The sequence below is a fragment of the Heterodontus francisci genome, unplaced genomic scaffold (assembly GCF_036365525.1).
Source record: "Heterodontus francisci isolate sHetFra1 unplaced genomic scaffold, sHetFra1.hap1 HAP1_SCAFFOLD_51_1, whole genome shotgun sequence".
Lineage (NCBI taxonomy): Eukaryota > Metazoa > Chordata > Chondrichthyes > Heterodontiformes > Heterodontidae > Heterodontus > Heterodontus francisci.
Genome location: NW_027141937.1, coordinates 4,252,086 through 4,272,166, shown reverse-complemented (window position 1 = coordinate 4,272,166; position 20,081 = coordinate 4,252,086). Strand labels below are relative to the sequence as shown.

The 20,081-nt window shown below is 49.1% G+C and overlaps 2 protein-coding genes and 2 non-coding genes across 4 annotated transcripts in view; 1 reads left to right on the top strand and 3 right to left on the bottom strand.

Moving 5' to 3' along the window:
• Positions 1 to 3,100: 3,100 nt before the first annotated feature.
• Positions 3,101 to 3,490, bottom strand: LOC137365666 (histone H2A.J-like). Its single transcript, XM_068028035.1, has one exon. The coding sequence runs from the start codon at positions 3,488 to 3,490 to the stop codon at positions 3,101 to 3,103; it is 390 nt and encodes a 129-aa protein (XP_067884136.1).
• A 6,726-nt stretch (positions 3,491 to 10,216) lies between these two features.
• Positions 10,217 to 10,299, bottom strand: trnal-cag (transfer RNA leucine (anticodon CAG)). The gene has a single exon. It is a non-coding gene; the product is annotated as a tRNA-Leu (tRNA).
• A 43-nt stretch (positions 10,300 to 10,342) lies between these two features.
• The window catches only part of LOC137365671 (histone H2A-like), a 65,363-nt gene continuing 55,624 nt past the window's right edge, over positions 10,343 to 20,081 (top strand). Inside the window, exon 1 of the mRNA XM_068028041.1 lies at positions 10,343 to 10,756. Within this exon, the coding sequence (XP_067884142.1) occupies positions 10,370 to 10,756 (387 nt within the window). The 5' untranslated portion in view covers positions 10,343 to 10,369. The remainder of the gene's footprint in view (positions 10,757 to 20,081) is intronic.
• On the bottom strand, positions 14,045 to 14,127 carry trnal-uaa (transfer RNA leucine (anticodon UAA)). The gene has a single exon. It is a non-coding gene; the product is annotated as a tRNA-Leu (tRNA).

Below are 20,081 nucleotides of genomic sequence, written 5' to 3'. Positions count from 1 at the left end.
AGGAAAAAAGTTTTACCCAGAGGGTGGTTGGAATCTGGAACGCACTCCCTGAATAGGTGGTAGAGGCCGGAACCCTCACAACAATTAAGAAGTATTTACATGAGCATTTGAAATGCTATAGCATGCAAGGCTACGGGCCAAATACTGGCAAATGGGATTAGAATAGTTAGGTGCTTGATGGCCAGCACAGACTCAATGGGCTGAAGGGCCTGTTTCTGTGCTGTATAACTCTATGACTCTATATCAGAAACTGATAGATCTGGACAAAAGCTGATGTTCACATACAAGTTGTTGAAAGATATGTGGTGAAACTCACATTTATTTTTTATTTCCAAAATATACTTTATTCATAAAAATCTGTAAAAATTACATTCCCAAACAGTTTAAAACAGCATCAAGTCAAAACATACAAACAGTGCAAAGGTGATCAGTTACCTTCTGTACAATCATGAGTTGCCTCACAACCCTTCCATTTCATTGTCATGCCATATACATTTTTACATTTACAGCGCACAAAATTTCTCCGATACAGTTCGAGGGATTTCATATGGATCCAGCCCCTCAGTTCAGCTTGGTGTGGGGACCTTACACTGTGGTCTTTCCCCATTGAGCCTTTGCTGCGGCTGCCCCAAGCTTTAGTGCGTCCCTCAGCACGTAGTCCTGGATCTTGGAATGTGCCAGTCTGCAACATTCGGTGGTGGACAACTCTTTTCGCTGGAAGACCAGCAAGTTTCAGGCAGACCAAAGGCCGTCTTTCACCGAATTGATAGTCCTCCAGCAGCAGTTGATGTTTGTCTCGGTGTGCGTCCCTGGGAATAGCCCGGAGAGCACAGACTCCTGTGTTACCGAGCTGCTTGGGAGGAAGATCGACAAAAACCACTGCATCTCTTTCCACAAAGTTAACTCACATAGCAATAGCAGAAACAGTCACAAACCGAAAACTGAAACATACAGAGTAAGAACCCACATTCTCACACCAGAAATTCACGGCTACAAAGTGAAGCTGACTCTCTCCTCCCAGGCACTGACGGGTGCAAAAGAAAACACGCACTAACATACCAGGAAATGAAATGTAGGAAATAAAACCTGATTATCATGTCAGAGATTGGCATTAATGACAGTTGTGGTACCCAGAATGCTCTGCGCTCCAGAATTTGCCTTGTCTCTGATAAGGAGCAGGCGCGGTAGTGGCTGAGCTCCATCTGCAGCTGGAGCGGAATATTCACAAAGTGCAGGGAGACCGCGCCCGTAGCGGGTGCACACAGCTGGAGCAGGGCGTCAAGGCCACAATAGGATGGAACGATCCCGTTTGTGTCCCTGCGGGTGGCGGTTAAGCTTTTCCCTGTGAGGCTTCCCGAAACTGCCCGCCAGCAAGGTCAACTGGTCAGAGAGCGTCTATAAATGGATAGAAATTGGGGATTGGGCAGGGAGCGTCTCTAAATGAATAAGATTTGGGGACTGGGCAAGGAGCGTCTGTAAATGGATAAGAATTGGGGATTTAGCAGGGAGCGTTTTTTTATCCGTTCGTGGGATGTGGGCGTCGCTGGCTCGATCTCAGCTACAGTAATGTGTCCAGTTCTGGGCACCAGGTTTCAGAAAGGACATCAAAGCTTTTGAGACAGTTTGGAGGAGATTTACGAGAATGATACCAGAGATGAGGGGTTTCAGTTCTCTGGACAGGGTGGTGAAGCTGGGATTGTTGGCCAAAAATGTCAAGGGGAGGTGAGGAGAGATCTTTTTACCCAGTAACTGATTCGGATTTGGAATGAATTGTCTGACAGGGTGGTGGAAACAGATTCAATTATAACTTTCATAAAGGAATTGGACAAATATTTCAAAGTGAATTTCTCCAGGACTATGGGGAAATAGGCAGGGGGTTGGACTAATTGCATCATTTTTTTCACAGATTCAGCACAGGCACAAAAGACCGATTGGCCTCCTTCTGTGCTGTATGATTCTATGAAATAGTGACAGTCAGGGCAAGTCTGTATAAGAAGGAGAAATGGAGACAGGTCAGGGAGAGCACATCACCAAAACTGGGAGATACTACATTGGACAGGGAGGGTCGGAGGGGGAGAGAGCACATACATACAGTCAGAATCAGCACCTTCAGGGGAAGACAGAGAGAGGAACCAGTGAGTGTAGTACTGAACCCAGCCAGAGTCAACCTGCTGAAACACCAGTGAGTTCACACTGGGGAGAGATCATTTACCTGCTCCGTGTGTGGGAAGGGGTTCACTCAGTCATCCAACCTCACTGAACATCAACTTGTTCACACTGATCAGAGACCTTTTCAATGTCCTGACTGTGAGAAGAGCTTGAAAAGCAGTAATGATCTGCTGAAACACCAACACATTCACTCTGGGGAGAGGCCGTTCCCCTGCCATGTGTGTGGGAAGGGATTCACTCAGTCATTCAATCTGCTGCAACATCAGCAAGTTCACATGTAACTGCAGGGGTTGGATTCTGCTGTTGTTGCTGCTATTCATCACTTTCAGAGACAAAGTTGGGTCTTAATTTATAACCAGTGTAGTCCAGAGCAAAAGCGTCTTCTTAATGTTGAGATAAACGGGAGAAGAAACCGGGAAGTGGCGGCGAGGATGGGGGAGGTGCTGCACCATCACTTTAATGGTGCACCCTCCCTCCCCCGGGTCCTTGCTGCACGCCCGCCAGGCCTGGTGGCTCTGATTGGGGTCCTGAGAGCCCCTGAGACTCGGTGCAGCTGAGGCTGCGCTCACCCCCGCACAGCTCTGTTGTGATATTTAAAATACGAAAGGCCTGTTGGACTGAGAGCTGATCTGGAATTTAGAAAGCATCATTACTGGAGGCTCATTGCTGCTCAGCACAATCTCACCCCCCGCTCCTGGGAATTGTTGATTCTACACCCTGTAGTTCAGTTCTGCAATTAACTCGAGGGGGAGATGTGTGAGCAGAAAAACAGAGCGAAATGAAAACACAGCTGGACAGATGTGCAACAGGTCAATCCACTGTTACAATAACTCCATCTCTGACTCCCTCCTGACAGTAACCAGCCCTTTCACAGAGACTGTGGGTGGCTCTGAAAAGAGCCTTTGGTTTATTTGATGTCAATTTGGCCGCTTTACTTTTTCTGGGAGCTCTGAGCGCTGGTTTTCTTGGGCAGCAGCACAGCCTGGATATTAGGCAGCACCCCGCCCTGAGCGATGGTCACGTCTCCCAGCAGCTTGTTGAGCTCCTCGTTGTTGCGGATGGCCAGCTGCAGGTTTCTGGGGATGATGCGGGTCTTCCTGTTGTCCCGGGCCGCGTTACCGGCCAGCTCGAGGATTTCAGCGGTCAGGTACTCGAGCACAGCAGCAAGATAGACCGGGGCTCCAGCACCCACACGCTCAGCATAGTTGCCCTTTCTCAGGCGCCTGTGAACACGGCCCACCGGGAACTGCAGTCCAGCCCGGGAGGAGCGAGACTTGGCCTTGGACCGAGCTTTCCTGCCGGTCTTTCCTCTTCCAGACATTTCCACAATCTCACAAATACTTTCACAAAGAATGGATAATTTCTCAGCTTTTGTCGTAAGCTTGAAACAGTCAAGATGGCCGAGTGGTCGAAAGGGCTGTGTTCAGGTCGTAGTGTTTTCTGGAGGCGTGTGTTCAAATCCCAAATCTACCAAGTTGTGTTTTGACTGAACTGGAGGGATTTGGGAGCAGCGGTGAAGGGAGAACATGGAAGAATATTGACAAGTAAAATGAAAATGGACCCAAAGATGTTTCTTCAATACATTAAGGTAAGAGGCAACTAAAGAAAGAGGAGTGCACTGAAAAGTCCCAAAAAATCAGTGATTTTTGACATCTTGCCAGGATTGAGTGGCGCGTGCACGGGATGATGTCATTTTGCAGCGCCAACGTCATCACATTTCCGCAATAAATCCATCTTCGTGCATGCGTGATAAAGCGTCATTGGGTATCTAGCCACCCCATCACCCCACCATTTGGCTGGAGGAAGTGGCTGAATGGGAGATTTTGAAGCTGTAGCTCTCCCCCCTCGGCAACTCACTCCAGGCCTCGACGATTCCCCCCCTCAGCCGCTCGCTCCAGACCTCGCTGCTCCCCCACCCCCCCACTCCCCTGGCCAGTTGTTCCTCGCTTCGCACCACCCCACTCTCTGGCCACTCGCTCCAGGCCGCGCCGCTTCCCTCCTCTCAGCCACTCACTCCTCCGTCGCCCTGTCACCCCTTGCGGCCCTCCTGCTTCTACAGGTGGCGCCTGGTGAAGAAATGTGGGAGCGAGTGTCACGGCCAGAGCTAGTAGCTGTGGGCTGGGCTGGGACAGGGTGGGGGGTGGGGGTGCGGAGAGCGAACAGACAGAGTGCGGAATTTCACCAGTAGGGAGGAGGGGGAGAAAGCGAGTTGCAGAGGGGGGAGAACGGTCAGTGGGGTGGGAGCTAGTAGCTGTGTTCGGGTGAAGTCAGTCCTGGTCAGTTATATAAACAAATCACAATAACGAATTGGCAGCACATTTTATCCTCTGCCCGATTTTCCTTTCCATCGATCGGGATACTATTTCACTATATTCCAATGGAAATTCAATCATAAAATTCCTTTTGTATTTAATAGGATTATTGAAATGTTAAATGGATCTGAGGATTACAGTTAGTATTAGCAAACGCACCCGAGTGAATTAGCACCCCAATCGATGGAAATGAAAATCGGGGTAAGTATAAAATGTGCCGCCAATTTCGTTATTGAGATTCGTTGAGTAATTCGATTCTGCCCAACACTGAAATTGGCGGCTTTTTTGAATTCAATCTTTCTGCCAGGACGACAATTTAAGCCAATGATTTGCTGTATTTTCTAATTCGAGGCTCGGCAATTGGTTAAGACATGCGAATGGGAAGAGGGTGACCAATCAGAAGTGGGCTCTGGATAGCGCGGGCTCAAACTGCGGGAATTCCAGGTCCCTGAATGACTGAGCTGAAACTGATCAGTTTCACAAACCCTGTCAGTTTCAGTGCAGGAAACACTGTCTCGGGGGAAATAACATCACAAGTGGGTTTGGTTCCAGCGATGGCTGCTGCAAAACTCCCGGATTCCCTCATTGCAGCGAAATCATTTTGAAATTCTATGAAAACAATGAGTGATTCTGGAGGAGTGATGTGGCTTTTCACTGAGGGCATGTGTCGACTGGAGAAATCACTAACTGCAGAGCCTCAGGCGCTGTTTACACAGCCCGTTCAGAAAATCAAATCCACTGCACTTCCTTGCTGCAAATGAAATGTCAAATTTGGGGATTCCAGTTTTGTATCTCGAACACAGCACAGATTTATTCTAGACAGTTCTAAACAGCCTATCCCAGCTCCCGTTTCCAGGTCACTGCTCTCTCTGTGAGGCGGTGGGTGGCTCTTAGAAGAGCCTTTGTTGTGTTTGCTGGAAAGGGTCGAGTTGTTCAGCCGCTGAATTCGTAGAGAGTGCGGCCCTGCCGTTTCAGAGCGTACACCACATCCATGGCAGTGACCGTCTTGCGCATGGCGTGTTCAGTGTAGGTGACCGCATCCCTGATCACATTCTCCAGGAAAACCTTCAACACCCCGCGAGTCTCCTCACAGATCAAACCCGAGATCCGCTTGACCCCGCCACGGCGAGCCAGGCGGCGGATTGCTGGTTTGGTGATGCCCTGGATATTATCACGAAGCACTTTGCGGTGCCGCTTTGCTCCGCCTTTGCCCAGTCCTTTCCCTCCTTTACCTCTGCCAGACTTTCTTTTATTAATTTCCAAAATATACTTTATTCATAAAAATCTGTAAAAAAAAACATTACAAAACAGTTCCAAAAAGCACCAAGTCAAACAATACAGAGAGTGCAAAGGAGATCAGTTTCCTTCAATACAGGAGTGAGTTGCCTCACAACCCTTCCATTTCATTGTCATGCCATGTACATTTTACAGCAAACAAATATTTTCTGGCTACAGTTCGAGTGGTTTCCCATGGATCCAGCCCCTCAGTTCAGCTTGGTGAGGGGACCTTACACAGTGGTCTTTCCACATTGAGCCTTTGCTGCAGCTGCCCCAAGCTTTAGTGCGTCCCTCAGCACGTAGTCCTGGACCTTGGAATGCGTCAGTCTGCAACATTCGGTCGTGGACAACTCTTTGCACTGGAAGACCAGCAAGTTTCGGGCAGACCAAAGAGCGTCTTTCAACGAATTGATAGTCCTCCAGCAACAGTTGATGTTTATCTCGGTGTGCGTCCCTGGGAACAGCCCACAGAGCACAGACTCCTGTGCTACAGAGCTGCTTGGGATGAACCTCGACAAAAACCATTGCATCACTTCCACACCTGCTTTGCAAAGACACATTCCAGAAAGAGGTGGGCAACGTCTCTTTTCCACCACAGCCACCTCGAGGGCCGCGTGTGGATGGGGTGAGACTTCGGGTGTGCAGGAAGGATCTGACGGGGAGGGCTCTTCTCATCATCAGCCAGGCTACATTTTGGTGCTTGTTTGAAAGTTCTGGTGATGAGGCATTCTGCCAAATGACTTTGTACTTCTGCTCAGGGGACCATCCGACAGGATCCACCATCTCCTTTTCCCGTAGGGCCTTGAGGATATTCCGTGCAGACCACTGCCTGATGGATTGGTGGTCAAAGGTGTTTTTCCACAGAAACTTTTCCATGAAGGATAGGCAGTATGGCACAGTCCAACTGGATGGAGCATTCCGCGGCAATATGACCAGGCCCATCCTTTGCAACACCGGGGACAGATAGAACCTCAGCACGTAGTGACACTTGAAGTTTGCAAACTGGGGATCTACACACACAAAGGTAGCCAGAAGGATGAGGGCGACGTTGGGTACATTTTTCCCGCCCTTATCCAGAGGTTTGAACATCGTGTCCCTCCGGACTCGGACCATTTTGGATGCCCAGATGAAGCGGAAAATGGCTCAGGTGATCGCCACAGCGCAGGAATGCGGTATGGGCCAGACCAGCACCACGTACAGCAATGTGAGCACCTCGCCCTTGATGACCAGGTTCTTACCCATAATGGAGAGAGATCGCTGCTCCCACATGCTCAGCTTATGTTGGACCCTGGCTACTCGCTCCTTCCAGGTTTTGGTGCACGTCCCAGCCCTTCCAAACCATACCCCCAGCACCTTCAGGTAGTCTGACCTAACGGTGAAGGGGTCAAAGGATCGGTTAGCCCAGTTCCCAAAGAACATGGCCTCGCTCTTGCCATGTTTAACATTGGCTCCCAAGGCCAGTTCGAGCTGGTCGCAGATGCTCATTAGTCTGCGCACAGACAGTGGATCCGAGCATAAAACGGCGACGTTATCCATGCACAGGGAGGTTTTAAACTGAGTGCCTCCGCTGCCTGGGATTGTCACCCCTCTGATGCTCGCATTCTTCCTAATAGACTCAGCAAAGGGTTCAATACTGCAAACAAACAAGACAGGGGAGAGAGGACAGCCCTGTCTGACTCCAGATTGGATCGGGAAACTTTCTGATTCCCACCCATTGATTGAGACTGCACTACTGATGTTTGTGTAGAGTAGTTTGACCCAATTGCAGATTCCCTCCCCAAACCCCATTTTGGAATGCACATCCATCATGTAAGTGTGCGATATCCTGTCAAAAGCCTTCTCCTGGTCCAGGCTGATGAGGCAGGTGTCCACCCTCCTGTCCTGTACATAGGTGATCTTATCTCTGAGTAGCGCAATGCTATCAGAGATTGTCCTGCCTGGTGTAGTATAGGTCTGATCAGGGTGAATCACCAACTCCAGAGCAGACTTGAATCGACTGGCTATGACTTTTAACAGAATCTTATAGTCAGCATTAAGCAGTGAGGTGGGCCACCAATTTCTTATTTCTGTCCGCTCCCCCTTCCGCTTGTCGGTGAGGGTGATGATGCCTTTCCTCATGGATTCTAACATACTGCCAGCCTGGAGCATACTCTTGTTTACTGCCAGACATGTTGATTCTTGCCTCAAATCAGTGCACAATAAAAGAGACTGATTCCGTCAGGCTCCTTTTTTTACAGGCCACCCGGACCTGGCTGAGAAAGGCAGAGTGAGAGCAGGGAGGGGAGGAGACAAGAGTGAAGATTAAACAGAGAGCTAGATGGAGGAGACACCCAGAGTGACAGACAGAGAGAGAACGGCCCCTCATCTTTCAGCTCCACCTCCAGTTTCCTCCGGGCTGCCAATTTCAAACCCTTTATTAACAGTAGAACCGAAACCCAGCTCTCCACACAAACCCTTCCAGACTCGGCCTTCATAGTCAAGGCTTTCCAGAAAGCCGGAGCTTTTAAATATGGTCCCGATGCAATTAACACTCAGTAATATTCCCACCTAAACACAGTCCATTCTAGACGAAGAAACCTCCTCAGTAACATCACCATTTCCACACACATCCGCTTCCAGCAGTTTACAACACCTTACTGTAGCTGTTTGGGGAATCTCCTGTGTTAAGATTGGAGTTGGAAAGCGGCCTTTACCCGGCAGTGTTATTGTCTCACACTGAATCTACTAGACATCCTGTTCTCTTTATTGCGAGAGAGAAAGCACGGATTTAGGAAATTTTCATTTGAAATGATCTCTATTGAGAACGAGCCCGGCCGTGGGACAGGTATTCCAGTGCAAAGAGCTGTCCATTACCGAGTGTTGCAGACTGGCACATTGCAACGTCCAAGACAATGTGCTGTGGGACGGCATTGAAGCTTGGGGAAGCCACCATGGAGACTCAATGGGGAAAGGCTGCAGTCTGAGGCCCTAGTAGGCCATAGTCCAGTGAGGGGCTGGAGCCCGTGTAAAACCCCTCGGACTGTTTGCACCAGAGAATGTTTGATGTGTAATGTAAATACTGTAAATATAACCTGTGCAGGCAGGGATAGTGAGATACATCATGTACATTATTGAAGGACACTGATCTGTATTGTACCTTATGTAATATTAAATTTGAACTGCTTTGCAATGTAATTGCACAAATTATATGAATAAATTACATTTTGTGCAAAAGAAAGCAGCTTTCCTGTCAACACACACCTTGTCTCAGGGCACAACTTTCCTGTGATCTTTTCATACCCAACTTCGCTCTATATCTTCTGACACACACACTTTACAGCCTGTCATTTCCAAAAACAAGCATTCTAAAATCAAAAGACCTTTTGTTTATTTCTCCTTTCTTTTCATTTCTCCTCTATTCTTCTCAATCACTCCCTTCAACAGTCCTATTCAGATCAAGGTGGAATGTGAATAGTGTCACAACTCACCTCTGACACTATTATTACCCTTCTCTTCTCTTGTCTCATTCAATGGGAAAGTTTTATTCACCAGTCTGTTGCTGTTTTACACTCTTGCCATACCATCTGGTATTGCATCCATCTGAATTCTGTGCTTTCATGGCCTTATATTTCTTTTCCACTTCTGGATGATTTGTTTGCTTCAGTTCCATTCAACCAGGCTGGACCACAGACAAGCTTAGAACCTTTGCCTTGGACGGGTCCACGTTGATCCATTACATTCAGAATCACCTCCTTGAAATAACTCCATAGTACAACTACAGTAACCACACAGCATCTGCTTCAAACACTCCTCCACATTTTATCTGTTCTGACCGTCAACACCTCCAGCTCTTTTGTTTAAGTGGAACCCATCAGGTGTGTATAGGCTCCTTCTATTCTGAAAGCTGTAGCACTGGTTCAGGGAATTCAGCCCTGTTTCTCTGCTCAAAAGGATCAGCCCTGCTTGATCTGCCTCGTATTTTGCTTTTATTGCAACGTTACAAGACCTCCAATCCTCTCGCACCACACCTGTATCCAGTGAGGGATTGGAAAATGATGGTCAGACCTTCCACTATTTCTTCCCTGGCTTCTTTCAACAGCCTGGGGTACATTTCATCTGGTCCTGGTGATTTATCCACATACAAGGATGCTCATCCCATTCAGACTTCCTCTCTCCTTAAGTTATCACGTCCAATACTTCACACTCCTCCTCCTTAATAACAATATCTGCATCACCCTCTCATTCGGGAAGACAGTAATGTATTCTTTCAGGATATTGGCAACATCTTCCAAACCGATACAAAGGTTCCATTTTTGATCTTTTCTGCGCCCTGCTGTTTGCTTAGTTGCCTCTGACTCTAATGTTTTCATGCAACATCTTTGGGTCCATTGTTATTTTGTTTGCCCATGTTCTTACCTGATTTTTCTTTGCTTTTTACCGCTGCTCCCAAACGCCTCCAGTTCAGTCAAAACACAACTTGTCAGAAGTGGGATTCGAACCCACGCCTCCAGTAGAGACTGCGACCTGAACGCAGCGCCTTAGACTGCTCGGCCATCCTGACTGCCTGCGACATGCTATCAATGCTAAGGAAATTATTCATTCTTTGTGAAAGTATTTGTGAGATTGTGGAAATGGCTGGAAGAGGTAAGACCGGCGGGAAAGCTCGGGCCAAGGCCAAGTCTCGCTCCTCCCGGGCTGGACTGCAGTTCCCGGTGGGCCGTGTTCACAGGCTCCTGAGAAAGGGTAACTATGCTGAGCGTGTGGGTGCCGGAGCCCCGGTCGATCTGGCTGCTGTGCTCGAGTATCTGACCGCTGAAATCCTCGAGCTGGCCGGTAACGCGGCCCGGGACAACAAGAAGACCCGCATCATTCCCAGACACCTGCAGCTGGCCGTCCGCAACGACGAGGAGCTCAACAAGCTGCTGGGTGGGGTGACTATCGCTCATGGCGTGGTGCTGCCGAATATGCAGGCCGTGCTGCTGCCCAAGAAATCCAGCACTCAAGAGCTCCCAGAAAAAGTAAAGCGGCCAAAATGTCATCTAATAAACCAATGGCTCTTTTCAGAGCCACTCACAGTCTCTGTGAAAGGACTGGTTACTGTCAGGAAGGAGTCAGAGATGGAGTTATTGTCACAGTGGATTGACCTGTTCACATCTGTCCAGGTGTGTTTTCAGTTCCCTCTCTGGATTTCGCTCTGTTTCTCTGCTCACACATCTCCCCCTCTAGTTAAGTGAAGAACTGAACTACCGGGTGTCAGATTCAACAATTTAATAAATCCCGCTGCCCTCGATTTGATAAATCCCGAGATTATCCCGGTACATTAACGGGAACTGGTTCGGAGCTGATGAATTAATTTAATAATGGAAGTGTCCGGGTTAATTCTCTGTTTTTCATTTGGACAGTTTGAATTGTGTCTTTTTTTTCTCTCTGGTGATCTGAGCGCCACTTCTCAATGAGAATCTGCTCCCAGAACAGAGTAAATGCAGGAAGAAAGAGGCCATTCTCGGGCTGTGTGTTTCTCTCCTAACCTGATCTGTTTAGACCGCACTGTTCCCAGAGGACGGAATCAGTCAGAGTTGTGCACACACAGGAGCTGAGTCCATTGCAGCGCTTTAATATGTGCCTTCCCCCCGGCCCTCCCTATTCTCCGGACACAGAGCTGTCTGTTTCATCCGGCAGCGGGATAGAGTCGGGGATTCTCTCCCCGCAGTGTCAGGGTCTGCAACCCCGGGGAACTGGCGGTTTCAGTCAGAGTGACCGAGCTGCCTTACATATCCTGTGTACTGATCTCCAATGGATTCAAATATTAGTGAACTTATTGGGTAATGTTTGTAAATAACCCTCATGTGAACGGACCCGGCTCCATGAATGCCTTCCAAATAAAACTGGGATCCATTTCTTTTCCCCAAATGCCAGCTAACGGATCCCAGGAGCGGGGTTGAGATTGTGCTGAGCAGCAATGAGTCTCCGGTAATGCTGCTTTCTAAATTCCAGATCAGCTCTCAGTCCGACAGGCCTTTCGGGAAAGTGATGTGACAAAACAGAAACCATGTGGCCGCCCCTCCAATCTAATGGGTTTGATGATGAACAGAGATGGCAGCTCTTTCCTTTGCTGATTTTGTGGCTCTGAAAAGAGCCCTTGTTACACTTGTTACTGAAGCTGGGTTTTAGGTGCGTTCCCCGCAGATGCGGCGGGCCAGCTGGATGTCTTTGGCCATGATGGACCGGGATCATTCTGGTGAATCTGCTCATTTTCCGGCAGAAGCATCAGTCGCTGTTTGAACTGTTTAAAGTCAGGGGTGTATTAGCAGCCAGAAAGTGAAGGGCAGTTCATTGCTCCCTGCAGCATTATCTGCCTCTTTCAGGAGAAAAGATCAGAAACCGCTCGTTTCTGTCAGTCCCCGAGAAGCCTGTGAGGAGCGGTTAGTCGCTAATTTGTTCCTTTTACAGAGTGGAAGCTGATATTTGTCCCGTTTTAAATTGCTGTACTGGACCTTCCTCCCGCCGCTTACAGTTAACAGATTGACAAATGAAAACGATTCCTAAAATCGCGTCAGGATTTTGTGACGGTAAATACAGTAAAACAGAACATAAAATGAGAGGTTTTAAAATTGTTGCCTGAAAATTGAAATTTTCCATCACTTCAATTCCTTCCTGCTCTGGAATTGCCGGGCTTTTTCCAATTGGAAATTCTAAGCCAATGAGAACTTCTATTTACTTATATGTGATTCTCCTATTGGTTAAGAATTGGATTGAGAAGCGGGTGACCAATCAGAGACAGAGTCAAACTGTGGGGATTCCAGGCCCCCAGTAACTGAGCTGAAACTGTTCAGATTGACAAACCCTGTCAGTAGCTTCACACATTGGACACTTCACACTGAGTCATTCAAGGGCTGGTGTGAGAGAAGCTTCAGATCCTGTCATTACTCTCTGACTCATTATTCATCTCGAACCAAACAATTAGTAAATGTGAAGCAGTGAAGAGACTTTTCATTCTCACTGCAGAATATGTCATCTGGGGAAATAAGGAACTATTATTTTCGGAGATTCCAGGTACATTCCTCCCTGAACAAATCCATTCCTAACATTCCCGATCACAGCCTATCCCAGCTCCTGTTGTCACCCGACTCCAGCTGAATTGGAGAAACTCATGTGTTGGGGTTTGAGTTGTGAGGTGGGGTTTCTCCGCCAGTGTTACTGTCTTACAAACTCTCCCCCTGAATTTGTGAACTGAGACTGCACCGAACACATCCCCAGTTAGAGTGAGGGCCGGACATCCCTTTGTTTTATGACAGAGAGTGGGGAAAGGGCTGGGTGGAGGGGAGTCACCAGGGATCCTGGATTTACTCCAAATCATTTCCATGTGGAATCTGCAGGCGGGGCCTGGACAGGGATCATTTGATCAGGGGATCAGCTCTTTCCTGAGAGATGTGGGTGGCTCTGAGAAGAGCCTTTGTGTTCAGATGTTTACAAGTTTCCCGCGCTTTCACTTCTTTCCAGACCCTGCTTTCTGAGACTTCGCTGCTTTCGGCTTGACCTTGCTCTTCCATGTCTGCACTTTCTTCAGCGCCTTTCCGCCCGCCGCACTCTTGCCTTTTTTGACCTTCTTCGCAGGAGACTTTTTCTGAAGCGCTGCTTTCTTCACCACCTGATTTGGCGTTGCCGCCGCCTTGCTGCTCGTTTTCTTGGCTGTTACTTTCTTTGTTGTCACTTTCTTGTCTGCTGGTTTCTTCACTAAAGATTTCTTGTCTGCTGGTTTATTCACTGAAGATTTCTTGTCTGCTGGTTTCTTCACTAAAGATTTCTTGGCTGCTGGTTTCTTCACCTTCTTTCCCACTTTTCCCTGGGTTTTCCTTCTTGCTGATTTTGAAGGAGCCGGAGGCGCCCTGTCCCTTGCTCTGCACCAGGGAGCCTTTGTTCACATTCCTCTTGATACTTTGCTTGATTTGGGTCTTGAGCTTCTCCTGAGCGGTGGCAGACCTGCAAGGAATCAACTACCAGCTAGCGTATAAAGCGAGACCAAGGCTCAGGGCCTTCAGTTACCTGGAGGGGAGTCGGAGAGGCAGCGGATCCTGTGAGGACCCACACTCCAGGAAGGATGAGAAGGTCATTGTCAGGGTACAGAGGAGATTAAGTTAAAGATTTACCAGTTTATAAGCAAGCGCAGAGCCAAGGAACGGTGCTGGGGCAGATCAAATAATAGGAAGCTGTGATCAGTTGGAAGGCAAGAGTGATCAAATGACAGAAGAGATGATGGTGCAAGGCAAAAGTCAGGGAAAGAATAAATAACATTTTGTAAGCACAGATACCAGGAGTGGGGTTTGAACCCAGGCAGACACATGTCTATTGGATCTTAAGTCCAACGCCTTAACCACTCGGCCATCCTGTTACTTTAACCAACCACTGAAAATGAAATTTAAGGTGATCCGGGTGCCATCTGGCCTTTTCCAATATAAAGTTTTGACTCCTCTCCCATGGCAAATTGGACCCTTCATTATTTATGAACCTCAATCGGATCACCCCTCAGTCTAGGTTTCTCTAAGGTGTAGGGTCCCAACTCTTTTAGTCTAACTTGATAACCAAGATGTCTTATACTGGGAATTAGTCGAATGTCTCTCCTCTGTACCCTTTCCAAAGCCTCAATATCACCCATCATGTGAGGAGACCAAGACTGGATACAATATTCCAAGTGAGGCCTGACCAAGGTTTCATAAAAGGACAAATTCGGGACATCTCAGATACTGAAGGAGTCCGTGTCCAGAAGCAGCAAGACCTGGACAACATTCAGACTTGGGCTGCTAAGTGGTAAGTAACATTCACACCACATAAGTACCAGGCAATGACCATCTCCAACAAGAGAGAATGTAACCATCTCCCTTTGACGATCAACAGCATTACCATCGCTGAATCCCCCCACCATCAACATCCTGGGGGTTACCATTGACAAAAGCTTAACTGGACCATTCATATACATACTCTGGCTACAAGAGTAAATCAGATAGTGGGAATTCTGTGATGAGTAACTCAGCTCATGGCACGTGGTGAAATGCTCATTAGGAGAGCTGGAGAAATGGACTGGTCAGGTGGGCAGAAAAGTGGCAAATGGAACTCAACTTGGAGAAGTGTGAGGTGATGCCTTTGGTGAGGTCAAACACAGCAAAGGAATACACAATTAATATGTGAATGCTGAGAGGTGTAGAGGAAGTGAGGGACCTTGAAGTGAATGTCCACAAATCCCTGAAAGTAGCAGGACAGGTTGTTAAGTTGGTTGAGAAGGCTTATGGAATCCTTTCCTTTATTAGCCGATGTATAGAATATAAGAGCAGGGAGGTTCTGCTGGAACTGTATCAATCATTAGTTAGGCCACAACTTGAGTTCTGTGTGCAGTTCTGGTCACCTCATTCCAGAAAGGATGTAATTGCACTAGAGAGGTTACAGAGGAGGTTTACGAGGATGTTGCCAGCTCTGGAAAAATGCAGCGATAAGGAAAGATTGGATCAGCTGGGGTTGAATAGAGGAGGCTGAGGGGAGATTTGATTGAAATGTACAAAATTGTGAGGGGTCTGGATAGAATGGATGGGAAGGGTCTATTTACCTTAGTAGGGAGGTCAGTGACGAGGGGGCATAGATTTAAAGTGATGTGTTGAACAATTAGAGGGAGATGAGGAAAGGTTTTTTCACCCAGAGGGCTGTGGGAGTCTGGAACTCACTGCCTGTAAGGGTAGCTGAGGCAGAAACCCTCAACTCATTTAAAAGGAGTCTGGATGTGCACCTCAAGTACCTGAACCTGCAGGGCTACGGTCCAAATACTGGGCAATGGGATTCAGCTGGGTGGCTCGTTTTTTGGCCTGCCTGTGCTGTAAACTTTCTATGTTCTATGATTCTATGCAGACACAATGGGCCGAATGGCCTCCTTCTGCACTGCAATAATTTTGTGATTTTTGACTCTCCAAAACTTGTCAACCATCTACAAGGCACAAACCAGGATGAGTGCAGCACCAACAATACTCTAGAAACTCGACACTGTCCAGGACAAAGCAGCCGCCTTGATTGTCACCCCATTCACCACCTTAAACATTCACTCCCTTCATCACTGACGCACAGTGGCAGTAGTGTGTACCATCTACCAGATGCACTGCTGCAACTCACCAAGGCTCCGCAGACAGCACCTTCCAAACCGAAGACCTCCACCACCTTGAAGGACAAGGGCTGCAGATGCATGGAAACACCACCATGTGCAAGCTCCCCTCCAAGTCACACACCATCTGATCTGAAAATATATCGCTGTTCATGCACTGATGCTGGGTCAAAATTCTTGATCTCCCTTCCTAACAGCACTGTGGGTGTACCTACACCACATGGAGTGCAGCAATTCAAGAAGGGAGCTCACCGCCACCTTGTCAAGGACAATTAGGGATGGGTAACAAATTCTGAACTTGTCAGTGTCGCTCACATCCCATGAAAGAATATGCCTCATCTTATACTCAATTGTCCTCTGAATGCAGCCCAACCCTCTATTTGCTCCAACTATCACTTCACAGCATTGCTGCTGTAACTTTCGAGATCTGTGCACGAGAACATCCAGATCTCTGCTCAAAATTATTTTCTTTTTTCCACCTACTTTAATGTTTTTCCCTGAAGGGTGTATGAATGTTGAACATTCGCCCTGTCCACATGAATAACACTGCACTTACCCAAATTAAACATCATTTACCAGTCATGAACCCAATCTCCCAACACATGAAGATCAGCCTGAAACAGTCGAGTATCGTCTACAGTCTAAACACTCGCACAGATCTTCAAATCATCTGTAAATTTACAGATGGTGCCCCCTACACCTACATCCAGATCATTAATAAAAATAGTAAAGAGCAACAGTCCCAACACCGATCCCTGTGGGACACCACTGGTAACTGGTCTCCAAACAGATCCAGATCCATCTATAACTACTTTCTGCCTACGTCTGCCAGTCAGTTCCCAATCCAGATTAATATATTACCACTGATACCAGGGACTTTAATCTTATAGAGAAGCCTCTTGTGTGGAACCTTATAAAAATCTTTTGGCTGAGACCTGCTAATTGAACACAGGCCGGGGATGAGGCCTAGGCCTGTCCTGCTTTGTGTGTGGGTCTCAGGACCACACAAGGTGAGATCAGCTCACTGAGCACAGGCCCATCCTGCTCTCTAGTGCTCAGTACCTCACCAAATGAGAATAACTAACACACCACAGGCCATGGAGCCTCGGCCCATCCTTCCCTGATTGCGGTTCAGTGCCAACCAGGTCAGATCAGCTAATTCAGCACAGGCCGGAGATGGAAGCTGGATCTTTCCTGCTCTGGGGACTCCGTGCCATACCAGGTGCGATGAAGTAAAATACCACAGGCCGGGGATGGAGCCTGAGATTTCCCTGTTCTGTGTGGGGCTCTGCACAACAACGTGTGAGAAGAACTATCATCCCTCAGGCTGAGGAAGGAGCCTGGGCCCATTCTGTTCTGTGTGGCTCCTACCACACTGAGTGGGATCAGTTAACACAACACAGGCCATGAATACAACCAGGCCCTTTCCTGCTCCGTGTGGCTCAGTATCACACCTGGTGGCATCAGCTAACACAGCACAGGCTGGGGCTGGGGCTGGAGCTGGAGCCTGGGCCCGCCCTGCTCTGTGGGCTCAGTAACAACCCGTAAGATGAACTCTTTTCAAAAGACTTCAGTGTATTTATCTCTGTCCAACACTCTGAGGCAGCTTTCTGTGTTTATAAAGAGTGTAATTTATTGACTGGTCTCTTGGATCAAACAGGGTAACAGACAGAGGTCTGTGTGCAGAGGGTTTGGGGGTGAGCTCTGATTCCTAACCCTTTCTGGATTGTGAGGAATAAAGAATGAATGAGAGAGAGAGAATGTGGGAGAAGGGATGATGGAAGAATTTGTCCGTGAACCTGATTAAAAGTGGCTCAAACGCAAGATAATATTAAGATATCAAGAGCAGAACATTAACATAATCTGAGTTCCGCGATCTGGTCGGGTCCCATTCCCCTGAAGTGAGGAATGAACGGGTGGGGAAATTCCACCTGGAGTTATATTTGTCTCCAATGAAGATGAGTTCACAGTGAGGCTGGAACAGCTCAGTTGGGAAAACACTAGATTGAAGAACCGGGATACAATCCCTGGTTTCATCAGTTTTAATTTGGTGTCTCCTTCATTTTAAGTACAGAGAATCAGAGGGGAGATTTTCCACTCTTGACCCCATGGGCTGAATTTTAAACTAACGGTGCGGCTCTCGGCAGAGGCACCGGAAGTGGGTGTCGTCACCACACGAGTGAAATGTGGCCGACCGACCCCGATCACGGAGCAGCCGACCAATTAATGAAGGGGAGGCGTGGGGCCTATGTAAACAAGGACCAGAGGTCGGGAACGAGGCGCCGATGGCACCGACATCTGACACAACGGCAGGTGCTGGCACCATATTGAAAGGGCTGCCAGACCTGCATTCACTGCTGCCTGGTTTAAAGGAGTGTCTTCCTGAGAGCCCTCTGCTGCCCCAGGTCCCGTTCTGCTGCCTCTGCTGTCCCAGAACCCGTTCTGCTGCCTCTGCTGCCACAGGTCCCGTTCTGCTGTCCCAGGACCCGTTCTGCTGCCCCAAGACCCGTTCTGCTGCCTCTGATGCCCCAGGACCCGTTCTGCTGCCGCTGCTGCTCCAGGACCCGTTCTGCTGCCACTGATGCCCCAGGACCCGTTCTGCTGCCCCAGGACATGTTCTGCTGCCTCTGCTGCTCCAGGACCCGTTCTGCTGACCCAGGACCCGTTCTGCTGCCTCTGATGCCCCAGGACCCGTTCTGCTGCCCCAGGACCCGTTCTGCTGCCTCTGCTGCTCCAGGACCCGTTCTGCTGCACCAGGACCCGTTCTGCTGCCTCTGCTGCCCCAGGACCCGTTCTGCTGCCTCTGATTCCCCAGGACCCGTTCTGCTGCCCCAGGACCCGTTCTGTTGCCTCTGCTGCTCCAGGACCCGTTCTGCTGTCCCAGGACCCGTTCTGCTGCCTCTGCTGCCCCAGGACCCGTTCTGCTGCCTCTGCTGCTCCAGGACCCGTTCTGCTGCATCTGCTGCCCCAGGACCTGTTCTGCTGCCTCCGCTGCCCCAGGACCTGTTCTGCTGCATCTGCTGCCCCAGGACCTGTTCTGCTGCCTCTGCTGCCCCAGGACCTGTTCTGCTGCCTCTGCTGCCCCAGGACCAGTTCTGCTGCATCTGCTGCCCCAGGACCTGTTCTGCTGCATCTGCTGCCCCAGGACCAGTTCTGCTGCATCTGCTGCCCCAGGACCAGTTCTGCTGCCTCCGCTGCCCCAGGACCTGTTCTGCTGCATCTGCTGCCCCAGGACCTGTTCTGCTGCATCTGCTGCCCCAGGACCTGTTCTGCTGCCTCTGCTGCCCAGGACCCGTTCTGCTGTCACTGATGCCCCAGGACCCGTTCTGCTGTCTCTGCTGCCTGATAGGTAAGGAGCTGAATGCGAGCCTGCAGTGACCATGGTCCAATGGTTTGGCGATGCCTTCCTGCAGGTTCGCCTCCAGGTGACAACAGATAGGTGGAAGATCCTCTTCCCCAGGGATGGGAGGTGGAGACCTGTCCACCTGACCAAGCAAAGCTGCTTTGAGATAGTAGGTGAAGTCAGCAGCCGTGGGGTCACACCCAAGAAATGGATCCAGTGCACGAAGTGGTCAATGACCGGATCCGGGCTGCTCAGGCGCAAACTCAAAACACTTTGGACCCTTTGGACATTGCGCATGGCAGAGTGAGAGGGAGTGTTTGGTGGAAAGGGAGTGACCACCCAGTCATGTGTATTGGGGAAGGGCAGCAGGACATGCTGCCTGAGGCTTGGCTGCATCTCGGTGGGAGGTGCACATCAGTCATTGTATAAACTCACACAGTCCCTCGAGAGGGGCCACATGCAGGAGGAATATGTGTGTCCACATCATGGACTGCTGGACTATCACCATCAGAGATATTGGGCTTGTCCCCGCTGGGAGACTAACTTTGTTGATCATAGTGGCTGCAGGAGAAGACAGCCCACAATCGGAAAGAGCATGTCAAGACTGGCAGTGGATGCCTTATCTCCATGTCCTCATCCCGATGGAGGAGGAGGCCATGGAACAAGCAGGGCAGCAAAGCAGCTGCTCCATAGCTGATGGAGAGACAGGGACACCTACCTAAGAGAGTGAGTGAACATCTCCTGGGGCACAAGGGAGCATCCGCTGCAAAGGAGCCATACTGCTCATCTGTTCACCACTGCATCAATGGAGCTGCACAGTAGGGGTGGTTGGAATGTCACGATGGGCAGGCCCTAACCCTTC